The sequence below is a fragment of the Boleophthalmus pectinirostris genome, unplaced genomic scaffold (genome assembly GCF_026225935.1).
Source record: "Boleophthalmus pectinirostris isolate CB_2022bp ecotype Guang Dong unplaced genomic scaffold, ASM2622593v1 HiC_scaffold_8, whole genome shotgun sequence".
Classification (NCBI taxonomy): Eukaryota; Metazoa; Chordata; class Actinopteri; order Gobiiformes; family Gobiidae; genus Boleophthalmus; species Boleophthalmus pectinirostris.
Genome location: NW_026571515.1, coordinates 14,720,674 through 14,735,693, shown reverse-complemented (window position 1 = coordinate 14,735,693; position 15,020 = coordinate 14,720,674). Strand labels below are relative to the sequence as shown.

The 15,020-nt window shown below is 40.3% G+C and overlaps 1 protein-coding gene across 1 annotated transcript; it reads right to left on the bottom strand.

Moving 5' to 3' along the window:
* Positions 1-1,851: 1,851 nt before the first annotated feature.
* ndufa4l2a (NDUFA4 mitochondrial complex associated like 2a) lies at positions 1,852-14,129 on the bottom strand. Its single transcript, XM_020940849.2, has 4 exons — positions 13,949-14,129; positions 8,777-8,862; positions 4,333-4,393; positions 1,852-2,571 (listed from the first exon to the last, which is right to left on the bottom strand). Exons 1-4 carry the CDS (start codon positions 13,991-13,993, stop codon positions 2,515-2,517), a joined length of 249 nt encoding a protein of 82 aa, XP_020796508.1. The 5' UTR covers positions 13,994-14,129; the 3' UTR covers positions 1,852-2,514.
* Between the last annotated feature and the right edge of the window lie 891 nt (positions 14,130-15,020).

The window sequence follows — 15,020 nt, the reverse complement described above, 5'->3', positions numbered from 1 at the left end:
CGATAATCTGCAGCTTCACCTCGATCCGTGCGCTGTGTGGATGTAAACAGACACGCATGAGGAACTACTCCCACCTTTTTACTTTTAAAGAACGACTCAAACTGGTTTAATTGTTTGCAATAGTCAGATTAATAATCTCAATTTAATTTATCATTTACTTAAAGGCAAAAATACACAGAAAACTTTTTTTTATATACATCTCTATAAATTCAGGCATTAAGGGGTTAAATTTATCACTTTGGCTGCACGGTGGCTGAGTGGCTAGCACTCATGCCTCACAGCAAGAAGGTTCTGGGTTCAATCCCCAGGTCGCCTGGGCCTTTCTGTGTGGAGTTTGCATGTTTCTCCCCGTGTCTGGATGGGTTTCCTCTGGGCGCTCCGGTTTCCCCCATCAACCCAAAACATGCTACAGGTCTCCATAAACAGTTGCTAGTCAAGGTCAGTTAAATACAATCAATTCAATCATTGTGTCCTTAGGCAAGACACTTCGCCCACATTGCCTAGTATGAAAGTGGTGTGTGTGAGTGATGGTGGTGGTCGGAGAGACTGATGGCGCCGAGTGGCATGGCAGCCGCGCTTCTGTCAGTGTGCCCCAGGGCAGCTGTGGCTACAATAGTAGTTTACCATCACCAGGTATAGAGTGAATAAATAATGCTGTGTAAAGTGTCTTTGGGGACAGAAAATGTCTGTGAAAGCGCTATATAATTATAGACTTACTTACTTTACGAGAGGTGAGTAATAAATTCTTCTCATTATTTTCGCTCTATCCTGAATTTGTATCTTGTGCTTCTGTGTCCATCACTCCTCTGTTTTATTGTCTGTTATCATAGAGTTGCTGATGTTTGGTGGTTCTGATCTGACAGAGAAGAGAAGAAGACACAAAGTTGGATCACGCCTCCCTGAAATCTGGGAGAGGCAAATCACAGCCAAAATCAGGTAAATTCTCCTGTCGTGTGTGGCAGTTTTAACTTATTACACTGCCAGACATGTTTTTGTGTATAAATCTCTCACTCGTGTTTCCTGCAGGACGGGGCTGGGGGGTTTTATGGTCAGTGAGTGATACATTAAACTTTGCTGTCAGGTTTCGTATTTGACCTGCCTTTTAATGAGTAGAGGACAACCACAGAGTCCAGGAACACGTGTCCAGATCTGAGCCGAGGTCAAGCTCAGAGTTAGAGACATGTCCCACAGTGGACAGGTCAGAGACAGGTCCCACACATAGACTGTAAAAATAAATGGACATAGATAACCTGAAAGTGGCCACGTTCCAAAAAGAAGTGAGTATGGGGGGCAACATTCGTTATACCATTCATTCTTTTGAATTTCAATTAGGAACGAAAAACAATAAAATGGGAAAACTGTTTATTTTATTATTCCGTTTTAGTGTCAAACAAAAAAGTGTATTTCCAGTAACACCAATCAAAAAACAGTCTCTGTGCCTGTTTTAATTCTGACATTTTATTCTCTCTGGTTTATTTGCCCCGGTTTAGCACGCCGCGTGTGAATTCAGTGTCCGCTGAACAAAGGAGAGTTTATTGCTGCTTCCTGTTTCTCGTCTCGGAGATTATTACTTTCTAATAATTACTTTCTAAGACGTGAAAGTAAATGCGTTGCTATGTATCATTCATTCATTCGTTTTTTCAATATAAAACCAAAAATAAGAAAATGAAAAAACAACAGTTATTTGTCTCCAAAACCAAAATGAAAAAACAGATAATGGTTCTGTTTTTTCATTTTTCAATTTTGTGTTTAAATGAATAATGGAAAAAAAGTTTAAGGGTCGTTTCCCGTTTACATGACTTAAACTGCGAGGAAACCAGGACTGAAAACAGGAGTAGAAATCAGGACCAGGACTAAAACCAGGACTGAGAACGGGACTAGACTGGGACTCAGACTTGGTTTAGTCCTGGTTCAATTCTGGTTTAGAGCTGGTTTAGACCTGTTTTAGTCCTGGTTCAGTCTGTATACGGCACAAAAGTCCAGCACTAAGACTGTTTTTTGATCGGTGTTATTGGAAATAAACTTTAAATAAAATATTGGAAATAGAGGTTTGACACTAAAACTGAAAAAATGAAATAACAAACAGTTTTCCCATTGTATTGTTTTTCGTTCTTAATTGAAATTCAAAAGAACAAATGGTACACGAACCCATTTCCGGCTCCAATTGACTTTTTATTGAAAAATTGTCACCCCTCTCTCTGTAACTGCTGCTGTGAGCCTTGTCATTTCAGTTTTAAAATGTTCATATTAACCTGAACTACATGATCCTGGTGTTTTTATTTTGCTATTTTGTCCATAAATCAATTCCTATTTCTGATATGGAACTCGGCTCTAAATCCGCTCCTATAACTGCCAGCCTTAGTGAGCTTCATTTGACTGGAGCCGAATCCTGTGACATCCACTTCTTGATACAGTCTGTGATGTGGACACAGTGGACGGGTCAGAGACAGGCCCCACAGTGATGAACAGGTGAAGGACATGTCTCTGAGGACGTCTGCAGTGCTGGGGACGTGTTCAGAAGTCAGGTCCCTCCTTCTTCAGGTTCTTGTAGTCGGTGGTAATCGCCATGAACTGTGGACAAAAATCAGACTCAGTGAGGACAGGACACAGTTAATCTACTTCCACTTTCCACTTTATGTATATATAGCACATTTTACAAACAAGGCAGATTCCAAAGTGCTGCACAGAGACCATAAAATGATGACAACAAAAAGGTAAACTGCTAAAATTTGGTCATACCAGTCCTAAAACAATAAAACCAGTAAAAGCAAATAAAAGCAAAACCATAAAAATAATAAAATAGCAGTAAATATTAGAGGTGTAATGGTTCACAAAATCACGGTTCGGTACATACCCTGGTTTGGAGGTCACGCTTCAGTTCATTTTCGGTACAGTTTGGGAACAAAATGCAAAACCATTTGCTTGATGTTTATTTGTGTTTTTATTTAACCAACAATTTGTTTCAACATTATACAAACAAGAAAATAAAATAAATGCAAAGTGCTGCTTGGTAAAACTAATAAGTTAAATAAAATATTCTCAAATAAGCAAGAAATGTATGAAATATTATTTAAAAAATGAATTCCTTGTAAACAGTAAAGAAAACTTCTCAAAAAGTAAAGTGCAGCACTAACAGTTCCAGCATGAACTTGAACTCAATCTTCATATTTTTGGCCAGAGAAACCAACTTATGGGGGGGGGGTTTGGTACACTGTTTTTTTATGACCTGTCACCCTTGGGTGTTTGCCACACCCTATTTAAGATGACCACCTGAGCTCTCATTCTGTTTGCCTGACGAAGCCCTAGTGCCGAAACGTTGCACGGTTTGTCCTAATAAATCTCACAATTTGCAAGTAAGACGGTGTGCGGGATTTTTCTCCATGTCCTGGTGAAAGGCGAGAGTGAGGACCGGGGCACGACAACCATAGTTTTGCAAGGATTCACGTGGTTCAGAGGGACGTAGTTAAGGCAGGGGGCAATTGTTGTCATGACAGCTGCCCTAACTATAAAGCGCTGAGGGAAACACTGTCCCAATCACGGACAAGTTTCCTTGTGAATATTAAAGAGCCGAGCCTCCGTGTAACTGCACATGTACTGGTCGAATGTAAACATACACACACGCAGGAATTCACTCGTGTACAGCCCTGCACCGAACCGAACATCCCATACCGAAATTTGGCACGATACATGTACTATTACACCCCTAGTAAGTAATTTTTAAAAAACAAATAAAATAAATAAAAGACACAGAGGACCACACAACTCACTCACTGTTAAAAGCCAAAAGGTTAAAGGTCATATATTACACAAAATGGACTCTTATGAGCTTTAAGTCATGATATAATTTATTACCTCCTCAAAAACAGACCTGGAGTTGTGTTTTGTTTCATTCACATGTTTGACTAACCCTGCATTATTAGTCTATATTTCCAAAACTTAAAATGCTCTGTTCCACCTTGTGATTTTATCTTTAGTTCAGTAGAGACAGCGGAAATTATCCAAATGATTTTAGTGAAGGTACATGGAGTTTAAAACACAGTGGAGTATTTCATGTTTGACGACATGACAACACAAGGTGGAGTGTTTTAGTTTGAGAGATAAACTCCTAAAAGCCTAAATATGCAGGGTTTGTATGTTAAAACGTGTGTGAATGAAACAAAAAACACAACTCCAGGTTTGTTTTTGATGAGGAAACATAACACAAATCAGAAAATAGTGGAATGTGAACCCTTTAAACCAAGATGTATTCTGTTTCAGGAAGTATACATTCCAGTGGCTCTTTTTGCCTTTTGCTCTCATGTCCGTCCTTATATTTATCATTATTTTTTTTACCTTGTACTGATACGTGGGATCCAGCTTGTTCCAGGGCTCAGGGTTCTTGGTCTTGTTCCAACTACAACACAAAACACAAAACACAAAACCACCACATTTTACCATCTACCATTTACTGTATTCTGGTGTCTTATTGTGTCAGAGCAATCGGGCCAATCAGGAGCAAGGAGCAATATACACAACCCTTCCTGCTCGTGCCAAACAAAGACTGCTGTCAATTAAAAGTTACACAATGCCTCTTTAACGAATCCTCAAAAAGATACACAAAGATTATGAAAACTAAGCGATACAATAAACACAAAGATTCAAATTATTTCACATTGTCGATATAAAGATTTTGTCACTTGTAGAGTAGTCAAAACTTTTACTCTTTTTAGGTTGCACAATACAGGATTGCCATTGTGCGATTTTTGGTCCTTTTTGAGACGATTTTTCACTCCTGCAACACTTTTTAGCCAGCCAATTAGCGAAGAGTCAGTGTTGGCAACGATTCCCGAGATCGAGGATTTAAAGCCGGAACAAAGACAATGTTTGGTGAATTTTATCAAGGGGAAAGATGTTATTGTCCTTTTTCCTACGGGATTTGGGAAAAGCAGTTACCGTCACATACATCACGAACAAACAGCAGCAATTGGTTGAATGATAAAAAGTACCCGCCTACTGTCGAGTAAAGAAATTATAACACTGCGAGGTCAGACGGTTTCTACGAAGTGAAATCACACTTTTTGGGATCGAGAACAGATTAATACCTCAAGACCAGCTCCTGATAGGCAATCATAGGTCGCACGAATATCAAACCTGTTTGAAATCCAGTCGCCTCTCGTGAGGGTTTTGCTCTGTTGAAGTCGTTCCATGAAGTTTTAAACCCTGCGATTTGGACCTTCAATTTGAGCTGGGGCTGAATGAAATATCAAAATGATATCACAATGTATGTAGAGCATTTAACGATTTTTAAACCTGCAACAAAAAGCGCAAATTGCAGACAAGAGTAGAATCTTATGAGACTTAAAATCTACGACTGCAGCGGGATCTGTCTGCGAACAACAGAATATAAAGTTGTGAGTGCGATCACGTCAGCTGTTTCCTTGTTGAGAGTAAAACTACTCGCTTTGAGACTCTTACACCAGGCGTACACTGTGCGATAAGATTTAAGATCATTTTACTCAGCCCCAGCTCAAACTGTACGACCAAATCACAGGGTTTAAAAGTTCACAGCTCAGAGATTCATGTTCTCACACTGTACGAACGACTTCAACAGAGCGAAACCCGCACGAGAGGCGACTGGATTTCAAACAGGTTTGATCTTCTTGTGACCAACAAATGCCGATCAGGAGCTGGTCATGAGGTATTAATCGGTTCTTGTTATCACATGCACACAAAGTACGACACACAATTTAGCCAAAACTTGTCTCGATCCCAAAAACAGTCACACGAGTGAAAAATTTACTCAAAAAGGACCAAAAATCATACAGTGTACACCTGGATTTGAAGTTTTCAAAAGATCAGAGCTCTGCACTAGTTTAGATAAAAGTCAAAACTGTGTTACTATTATTTGTAAAATGTGGTGAAATACTTCAGATACATGATTTTTAATGCACAGAAGGTTGGAGATAAAGTTCACAGGAAGTTGAGTCACTATCACTAATCTGCAGCTTCACCTTGATCCGTGCGCTGTGTGGATGTAAACAAACACACATGAGGAACTACTCTCACCTTTTTACTTTTAAAGAACATCTCAAACTGGATTAACAGCGCTGTTTTGTGGACCTGGATCATAATTTGCAGAGGACAAATTCTATAGATAAAGTGGATGAGATGCTGCAGTTTAAATTTACAACTTTATGAGAGATGAGTAATGACGTCTTATCATTATTTTCATAATTTCCTGAGTTTTTATCTTGCTTTTATCCAATGACTCTGTGTTTTTTCAGCTGTTATCATAGAGTTCCTGATGTTTGGTGGTTGTGATCTGATAAAGCAGCTCAGAGTCACACGGACACCACACACACGAGGAGCAGCGGCTTCAAAAGCAACACGAAGACACAAAGTCGGGTTCCCGCCCCTTGAACTCTGGAAGAAGCAAATCGCAGCCAAAATCTGGCAAATTCTCCTGTAGTGTGTGACGTCCTTTACACTCTCACATGAATAAAAGTACTAAATGTAATGTCGCTGAGTCACAGTGGTGGTCATTGCTTGTGTATTTTGCGGTGTTGCTTTGGGCTCTTTTCTTTTTCAAACCAAACAGTGTTCCTTTTAACTACATCTTCAGATCCAGCTTGTTAATTAAACCGCGGTAGCTGAGCGTAACATAGGGGGTCCATCCTGTGCTCTGTCAGCCACATCATTTCAATCAGAACTGAAACTTCTGCACCAGATGTCCAACCACCCGGGGTTCATTTAAGACGCTTTTTCCCAATCTGTGGTGCACTGACGCCTTTACAACACACAAGCAATTTGTACTAACATTCACAACCTCCTAATTCTGCGTTTCAGTCAGTCACATCTCAATCTCAGTCGCCGCTCCGCAGATCCGACCTGTAACTTGGTCTGGTTTGGTCTCCGTGAAGCAGAAAGGTTTAATGTCATACTGTGTAACGTTCCAGACAAAGCAATAACATCTCCACAGAGACAAGCATTTGACAGACCAGAAAAGTGACACAATACACCTTTAAAGATGCACTGCGTATCTGCGGATTTTTAGATCAAGGGACCATCACCGTGGAGATGCTATTGCTTTACCCATAATGTTCCACAATATGGCTTTAAACTTAAATAAGATTAATTTATTCAGTTATGGTTCACACGTTTACCTGGTTTAGTTCTGGTTTAGTCCTGGTTTTGTACTGGTTTAGTACTGGTTTAGTCGCACAATAGATTTCACTCAGTCCTGGTTTAGTCCTGGTTTAGTACTGGTTTATTTCTGGTTTCGTCTCAGAACAGATTTCATTTAGTCCTGGTTTAGTTCTGGTTTAGTCCCGGTTTAGTTCTGGTTTAGTCCTGGTTTAGTTCTGGTTTAGTCTCACAATAGATTTCATTTAGTCCTGGTTTAGTTCTGATTAATAGAGATTTCCACAGTTCTGGTTTAGACCCAGATCTTGGCCTTGGTGCAGATCTTAGTTGGACCGGATATAATCTGGGGTCCTGAAGGGGAAATGATTCTGATGCCAAAAGCTGACACAGCAAATAAATAAAATGAACAGATAAATTGTTTGTCTGGACTTGGACCAGGACTGGACTAGAAATGAACTGGGAATTTATAGGTCTGGACTAGAGCTAGACTAAAACAGGACTGAACTAAGTCAGGACTTGAATTGCACTAGACTTGAACTTGGACTGGTCTTAGATTGGACTTGGTCTGAAGTTGGACTGCTGCTGGCTGCAAACCATCTTCAGAAGTGTCACTGGTGTTGGTGGTGACGTGAAAGTAACAACAGCTGATACTCGACAAATCACCACCAACACCGGGGACAGTTCTGAGGACGGCAGCAGCAGCCGAAACATGTCAACAAGCTAAACACACTTTACTGCATTGCCTTTAAAAAATAACCCAAGAAGTTAAAGCCTCATCATCTCCTCTTCTTCTCACTAGCAGAGGCGGTGCTACCATTAGGCAACAGTAGGCAGCCACCTAGGGCCCCGGAACCTGGAGGGGCCCCCAACCAATTTGCCGTCAGTGACACTAATGGAGCAATTAGATTTTTTCTCTGTACGACATTAAATGAGAGCAGTTTTACTTTTAAACAAGAAAACACCATCAAAATAGTATCTGATTGTCAAATCTATTTTAACTGTCAATGCGTTCCCCCTTTCATGTTAGGATGGACGAGTAATCTTGACCCTGATTTGAACATAAGCATAGCATAATCATAATCATATGTAATGGATGTAAACAAAAATGTAATTGTACTAGCACATAAAAGTACTAGCAATAAAAGTACTTTCAGGTCTGGTTATCTAGTAGGTGACCAAACTAATAAGAGTGCATTATAAACAGTGCATTATAGTGAGAGCCTCAATCTCAAATTCACCTTAGGGCCTCCAAAACTCCGCCACTGCTCACTCTCTAGCACCAGATTATCTTTAACTATATCACTCTTTAGGATAATAATGGACTATGGACTCTGTTCACGCTTACACCACAAAACTGGAAGAATTTGGAAACATAACGACTTCCTTTGGGTTCTGTTTGTGAGAGTAACCCGGTTTTCTTCATATAGATGTCATTGTATTCTTTCTTTTTTCCTTATATAAATTGCTTATTAATTTGTGTATTATAATTTATGAAGGCGCTGCTGTTGAATCCACGGTTTCATCACATGCCCAGTGTCAGTAACTGCACCAGAAGTCATCATCTGCATGTTTCCAAATGTCTTCCGGTAAGCCTGAATAGAGTTTATAAAATGTCTATTGCATGTGTTTATAGTGTTGGTGGGCGTGTTCTTACGTCACATGGGGTCCCTTGGCCAATCGGAGCAGGTAGACGAAAGCTCCGCCCATCCCCAAACAGATGAACAAGACCTGCGGCACCAGCTGAAGACAGACACATGAAGGATATTAAAATAAAGGATTTAAATTACTTGAAGACAAATAATTATGTAAAAAAAAACGAAGACTACAATGTGTAAGTAGTAACAGTAACTCATTATTCAGCACCATAGACTGTATATAGAGGTGGACTCACAGATCGCTTTCACACCTCTAGTTCGATTATATGGTCCGCAGCAGGCAATAAAATAGTTCTTCTGTATCATATAGACTCCAGTGTGTTCCTTTCACACCTGCAAACCAACCAAAATTGGTCCGATTGACTATAGGCTCCTGCGCACAGCGGGTTCGACCACTTCCCCACACTTTCCCCCTGGAGAGCTCAGACGTGCAAACCTACGGACCGCCAGCCATGAGGCAGGTGTCCGGTCCCATGCAATCTGGCCTGGTGCAGGCACAGGGCAACCTGGTCGATCCTGCCAGTAGCTTGTCTCAAAGATTAAGCCATGCAAGTCTAAATCCACACAGCCAGTTCAGGGAAACTGCGAATGGCTCATTAAATCAGTTCTGGTTCCTTTGATCGCTCTGCCATTACTTGGACCACGTCGGGCCACGGTCCGAGGTTAGGCCCATGTCCTCTTCACTCACCACAAACAGGAAATAAATTAATTAGTATCCTCTCATCATGCATTTCGACTAGTTAGGTTGGACCTACTGTCTCTGGTTTGGACCCGAGTTCGTGCTCTCACCAGAGAAACTGCACCAGAGTTTGGCATTTGGTGCAGAGTCAAGCGGATCGAGACCACCTCTTTTTCTCTGTCTCGGTCCACTTGATTTAGCACAGATCCAAGTGCGACTGATGCTTTCACACCAACGAAAACAAACCAAACTAAGAGCTTTTAGTTCCAATTGAATGTCTGATGTGAACCAACTGCTGTCAATATGAAAGCACCCATAGACTGTATGAAAAAGTAGATTAAGGGAGTGTAACGTCACCTATAGCGTTTAGCTCCAGTCAAATAAAGCTGGTTGAAGTTTGCCGTTACAGCAGCTAATTTGGATCTGTATTTGGAAATCCGAGCATCACAGCAATCAGGCGAATCAGGAGCAAGGTTGTTGAATATAAACGACTTGCTTCCTGCTCGTACTGGTGGTTTGGCGGGGGGTGGGTGCCTAGCAAAGAGCTGTCAATTAAATTTTACACAGTGCCTCTTTAAAGAATCCTCAAAATTGGGTATTTAAGTCAATTTTGAAAGAGTGATAGCACAAATGTCATGGCAAAATCATTTCATATTGTCGACATAAAAATTTTGTCACTTTAGACTTTCTCACAGTGAGAGAAGTAGTCAAAACTTTTACTCAAGTAAGTGTACTGTAAAATATTAAAAGTAAAATCTTAATAAAAACTTGGCATAGAAAAGCACTATACTAAATTTAACATGGTTGAGTAATAACTGCATTACATTGGCCTTTAGTTGTAATCGTATGTACAGACACTCCCTCTAGTGGCCATTTTCTTAATTTTGCCATTTTTTTCCCCATAAAGCGTCCAATATTTTTAATGATTTGCTCTGTTAACGTCACCTCCAGACCCGTAGCTGCACTTTCTAAACCAGGTCTAAAACTTTAAAAGTTATTCAGGAGTTGCATCATTTTGGGTGAAACAATCGAATTAAATAACTCCGTATTTCATCATCCCTCACAGTAATAAGACCCAGCAAGGAGTTTTGTATATGCAGATGAGACAGAAGAGAGTTTCGTCATTATGCTGTGAATGCCAGGTCAGAAATATGATAAAGAATTGAGCTTTTTAATTATTTATTTTAAAGATGCACTGCATAGTTTTTTTTTGTTTGGGGGAGATGTTTTTGCTTTGCCTGTAACGCTCTAAAAATATGGTTTAAACTTATATAAGATGTGTTTAAAGGTGCACTATGTCATCTGCTTGTTTCTATGGATACGTCATAGCTCTGCCTGGAATGTTCCTCAGTGCAACTTTAAATATCTCTACTTTACATTTGCCACGTTTACATGATGTTTTTGAATTCCGATTTAATTATTCCAAATTAAATTGTTCTACTTCTAGTTTACATGGAAATAATAATTCGGAATTAAGGTTTACATGGAAAACACGTTAAATCAACTTTATTTAATTCTGCTCAACGTCTGCCAGTGGGGAAGGGTTCTGATTGGACAGAGACACGATCGTATTTACGTCGACCGAAATGATTTTTTTAAGCGGACTAAACGTTTACATAATCACCAAATAAATTAATTCGGAATAAACCACCCACTTAATTCGGATTTAAGTTTAATTCCGAATAAGGTTAATTCTGAATAATCATTAGGAATTAAGTGTTTACATGTTCGTTTTAAATTGGAATACATTTTTATTCAGAATATAATAAATTTAATCGGAATTAAAGACCATAGGTGGTTTTATAGCTCAAAAATAACAATAAAAAACAGGTGTTCGGACTCTGAGCGGGGTCGCCTCTCCACAGATCTGACCTGTAACTTGGTCTGGTTTGGTCTCCACACAAAGCAGCAACATCTCCATGGAGACAAGCATTTGACAGACCATGGTTTAGTCTTTGTTTAGTCCTGGTTGAGATATTGTTTAGTCTTAGTTTAGTCAGTTTAGTCCTGGTTTATTAATCCTGGTTTAGTCCTGGTTTGGTCTAGTGCAGGTATAGTCCAGATTTAGTCCTGGTCTATGTCTGGTCTCACATTTTAATCTTGTTTTTAGTCCTGGTTTAGTCCTCCTGTAGTCCCTTATAGTCCAAAATTCTCCCGGTGTAATCCTGGTTTAACCCTGACTACACGTTTACCTGTTTTAGTTCTGGTTTAGTTCTGGTTTAGTCTCACAATAGATTTTATTTAGGCCTAGTTTAGTTCTGATTAACAGAGATTTCCACAGTCCTGGTTTAGTCCGGGGTCTTGGCCTTGGTGCAGGTTTTAGTTGGACCGGTTATAATCTGGGGTCCTGAAGGGGAAATGATTCTGATGCCCAAAGCGACACTGCAAATAAATAAAATTAACTGAAAAATGGTTTGGCTGGATTTGGACCAGGACTGGACCAGGACTGGACCAGGACTGGACTAGAACTGGACAAGGACTGGACCAGGACTGGACTAGAACTGGACTAGAACTGGACAACGACTGGACCAGGACTGGACCAGGACTGGACCAGGACTGGACTAGAACTGGACTAGGATTAAACTAAAACCAGACTAAAACTGGACTTAGCCTGGAGTAGGACCAAACTTCGACTGGCCTTAGACTGACTAGGTCTGGACTGGAACTGGACTAGAACCGAATTTGGTCTGGACTAGGACTGGACTAAATTTGGACTTGGATTGCACTAAGACTAAACTTGGCCTTGGACTGGACTAGGTCTGAATTTGGACTGGACTAGGAATGAACTTGGATTGGACTGGTTTTAGACTGGACTTGGTCTGGACTTGGACTGGACTTGGACTAAACTTGGACTGGACTAGAACTGGACCTGGACTGGACTTGGACTGAACTAGATCTGGGCTAAATCTGGACTTGGACAGGCCTGGTCTTAAACTAGACTAGGTCTGAACTTGGACTGGACTTGGACTGAACTAGAACTGGACTAGGTCAAGACTTGGACTGAATTTGGACTGGACTAGGTCTGAACTTGGACTGAACTAGAATTGGACAAGAATTGGACCTGGACTGGACTTGGATTGAACTAGGTCTGGACTTGAACTGGACTTGGACTAGACTGGTTTTAGACTGGGCTAAGTCTAAACTTGGACTGGACTAGGACTGGACTTGGACTAGACTGGTCTTAAACTGGACTAGGTCTGAACTTGGACTGGTCTTGGACTGAACAAGAACCGGACTAGGACCTGGACTCTAGTTGGACTGCACTCAGATTATCTCAGGCGTTTATCTTTAGTCCATGTTCTTCTTTTTGTCACAGTCAGAGAATATTCACTAAAGTAAAACAGTGAAATAAAAAAATAAAAGTTAAAATATAAAACTTTTAATGAGGCAGATGGACGCGCAGATGCTTTCATTATTTAATCTGTAAAAAGTGACATATTGTGCATTATTGTCAGGGAAGACAATTAGATGAGTGTAGTCACCGTAGCAACGAGCAGGTCTGAGTTGCTCTTATCTCTGAGCTTTAGAAGTATTATTTTTATTTGTTTTATATACGTCAGTTCCATAATTTAATATATGTTTTATTTTTCCTCTTTCAAGCTCAGTTTTACCATCTAGTGCAGACATGTCAAACTCAGGCCCGGGGACCAAATTTGGGCCGCGATATAATTATATTTGATCATGTAAAATCATGATCGTGTAAAATCAAATCTGTATAGAGACATTTATTTTAAATGTTTATATATATATATATATATATATATATATATATATATATATATATATATGTGTACATATTATGCTTGTTCTAGATTAAATTTTTAAGCAAAACTATTATTAAACATTTATTTGAATAAGAACTTACATATCTTGAAAGAAGAGAAAACTTGCAGATGTTGTTGAAATTTTCCAATAAATCTTTAGTTTGGCCAATGACTTAATCCCAGTTTTTAATTTTGGCCTCTGTGAATTTGAGTTTGACACCCTGTTCTCGTGGGTTAAGAAAATTGTGTAAAAGAAGAAGAAGAAAGAAAAGAAAACAATGCTACAGATTATTTAGTACTTCTATTTTTAAAATTTGAAAACAAAAAAATAAGACAGTGAATGTTTGCGTGTCTTCTATTCTATTTTTCTAATTGCACAAAACCTTGAATTCAGATTATATATTTTTTTAAATATATGTATAAAATCTTAAAGCCAACCTTATTGAAGTCATATAAATCAAAACAAATGTACATTAAATCGGGATTCATAGTTTTGCATTGACCAAATTTTTACCAAATTGTTGACTTTTCAGTGTTTTTATTTTCAGTTTTCATATTTTTTGCAATTTCAAATAACATTCCACATTAAAATCTAAACGAGAACTCTGAAATTTTTTGTTAAAACATTGATTTTAACCACAAATTCTAACATTTTGCAAATGAAAAGTTCAGTAATTATTCTTGCAATTTTTAAAAAATATATAAAAATGTATAAATATTGTACTTACGCCCGGGTGCTTTCTGGCTTTCTCCACTGCAAACTTGAACAGCATGACTCCTCTGAAAGTAGGTCTTGAGTCCGGTCTCTGGTCTGGTCCTGGTCTGGTCCCTGGTCTGGTCCCTGGTCTGGTCCTGGTCTAGTCCTGGTTTAGATCTGGGTCTGGTCTGGTCAGTGAGATGAGAAGGACTGGAGCCTTTGAAAAGTCCAGAGCCAGAGCAGAGCTGATTACAGCTTGGACCCAGAGGACTCGAGGGGGCGGGGCTAAAGGGCAGGCGGGGAGGGGCTAAACATGACAGGTGACAGGGCAGGCGTGACAGGGCCATGACAGGGGAATCAGGACAGGGGCCCAGCAGGATAAGCATAATTGGTGAAAGGGTAAGCATGACAGGGGCACATGACAGGTGACAGACACATGACAGGGACAGGTGACAGGTGACAGGGCATGACAGGTGACATGGGTAGAGCAGGACAGGTGTGACAGGTGACAGGGCATGACAGGTGACATGGGTAGAGCAGGACAGGTGTGACAGGTGACAGGTGACAGGTGACAGGGCATGACAGGTGACATGGGTAGAGCAGGACAGGTGTGACAGGTGACAGGGCATGACAGGTGACATGGGTAGAGCAGGGCAGGTGTGACAGGTGACAGAGGTCGAGCAGGAAAGAGAAGAAGGGAGGAGGAAGAGGAGAGAGACGGAGAGAAAAGAAGAGGAGGAGACGAGAGGGGGACAGGAAAAAGAGAGGAAGAGAAGAGGAGGAGGAGAGAAGGTAAAGGAGAGGAGGAGAAGAGAAAGAAGAGAAGGGGGATAGAGAAAAAGGAAAGAGAATAGGAGGAGGGAGAAGAGAAGAGAGGGAGGAGGAGAGAAGGTAAAGGAGAGGGGGAGAGGGGAGAGAAGAGGAGAAGGAGAGAGAAGAGGAGGAGGAGATGAGAGGGAGACAGCAAAGAGAGAGGAGGAGAGAAGGAGGAAGAGGAGAGAGAAGAGTAGAAGGGAGGAGAGGAGAGAGGAAGAAAAAAGAAGGAGAGAGAAGAGGAGAAGAAGGATAGAGGAGAAGGGAGGAGAGAAGAGAAGGAGAGAGAA

Excerpts from the sequence above, each read along its gene's own strand:
- ndufa4l2a (XM_020940849.2), bottom strand. The coding sequence starts at position 13,993 with ATGCTGTTCAAGTTTGCAGTGGAGAAAGCCAGAAAGCACCCGGGC. Across the intron at positions 4,394-8,776 it reads GCCAAGGGACCCCATGTGAC|TTGGAACAAGACCAAGAACC; the intron begins GTAAGAACACGC and ends TTTGTGTTGTAG. Across the intron at positions 2,572-4,332 it reads ATCCCACGTATCAGTACAAG|TTCATGGCGATTACCACCGA; the intron begins GTAAAAAAAATA and ends TTTTGTCCACAG.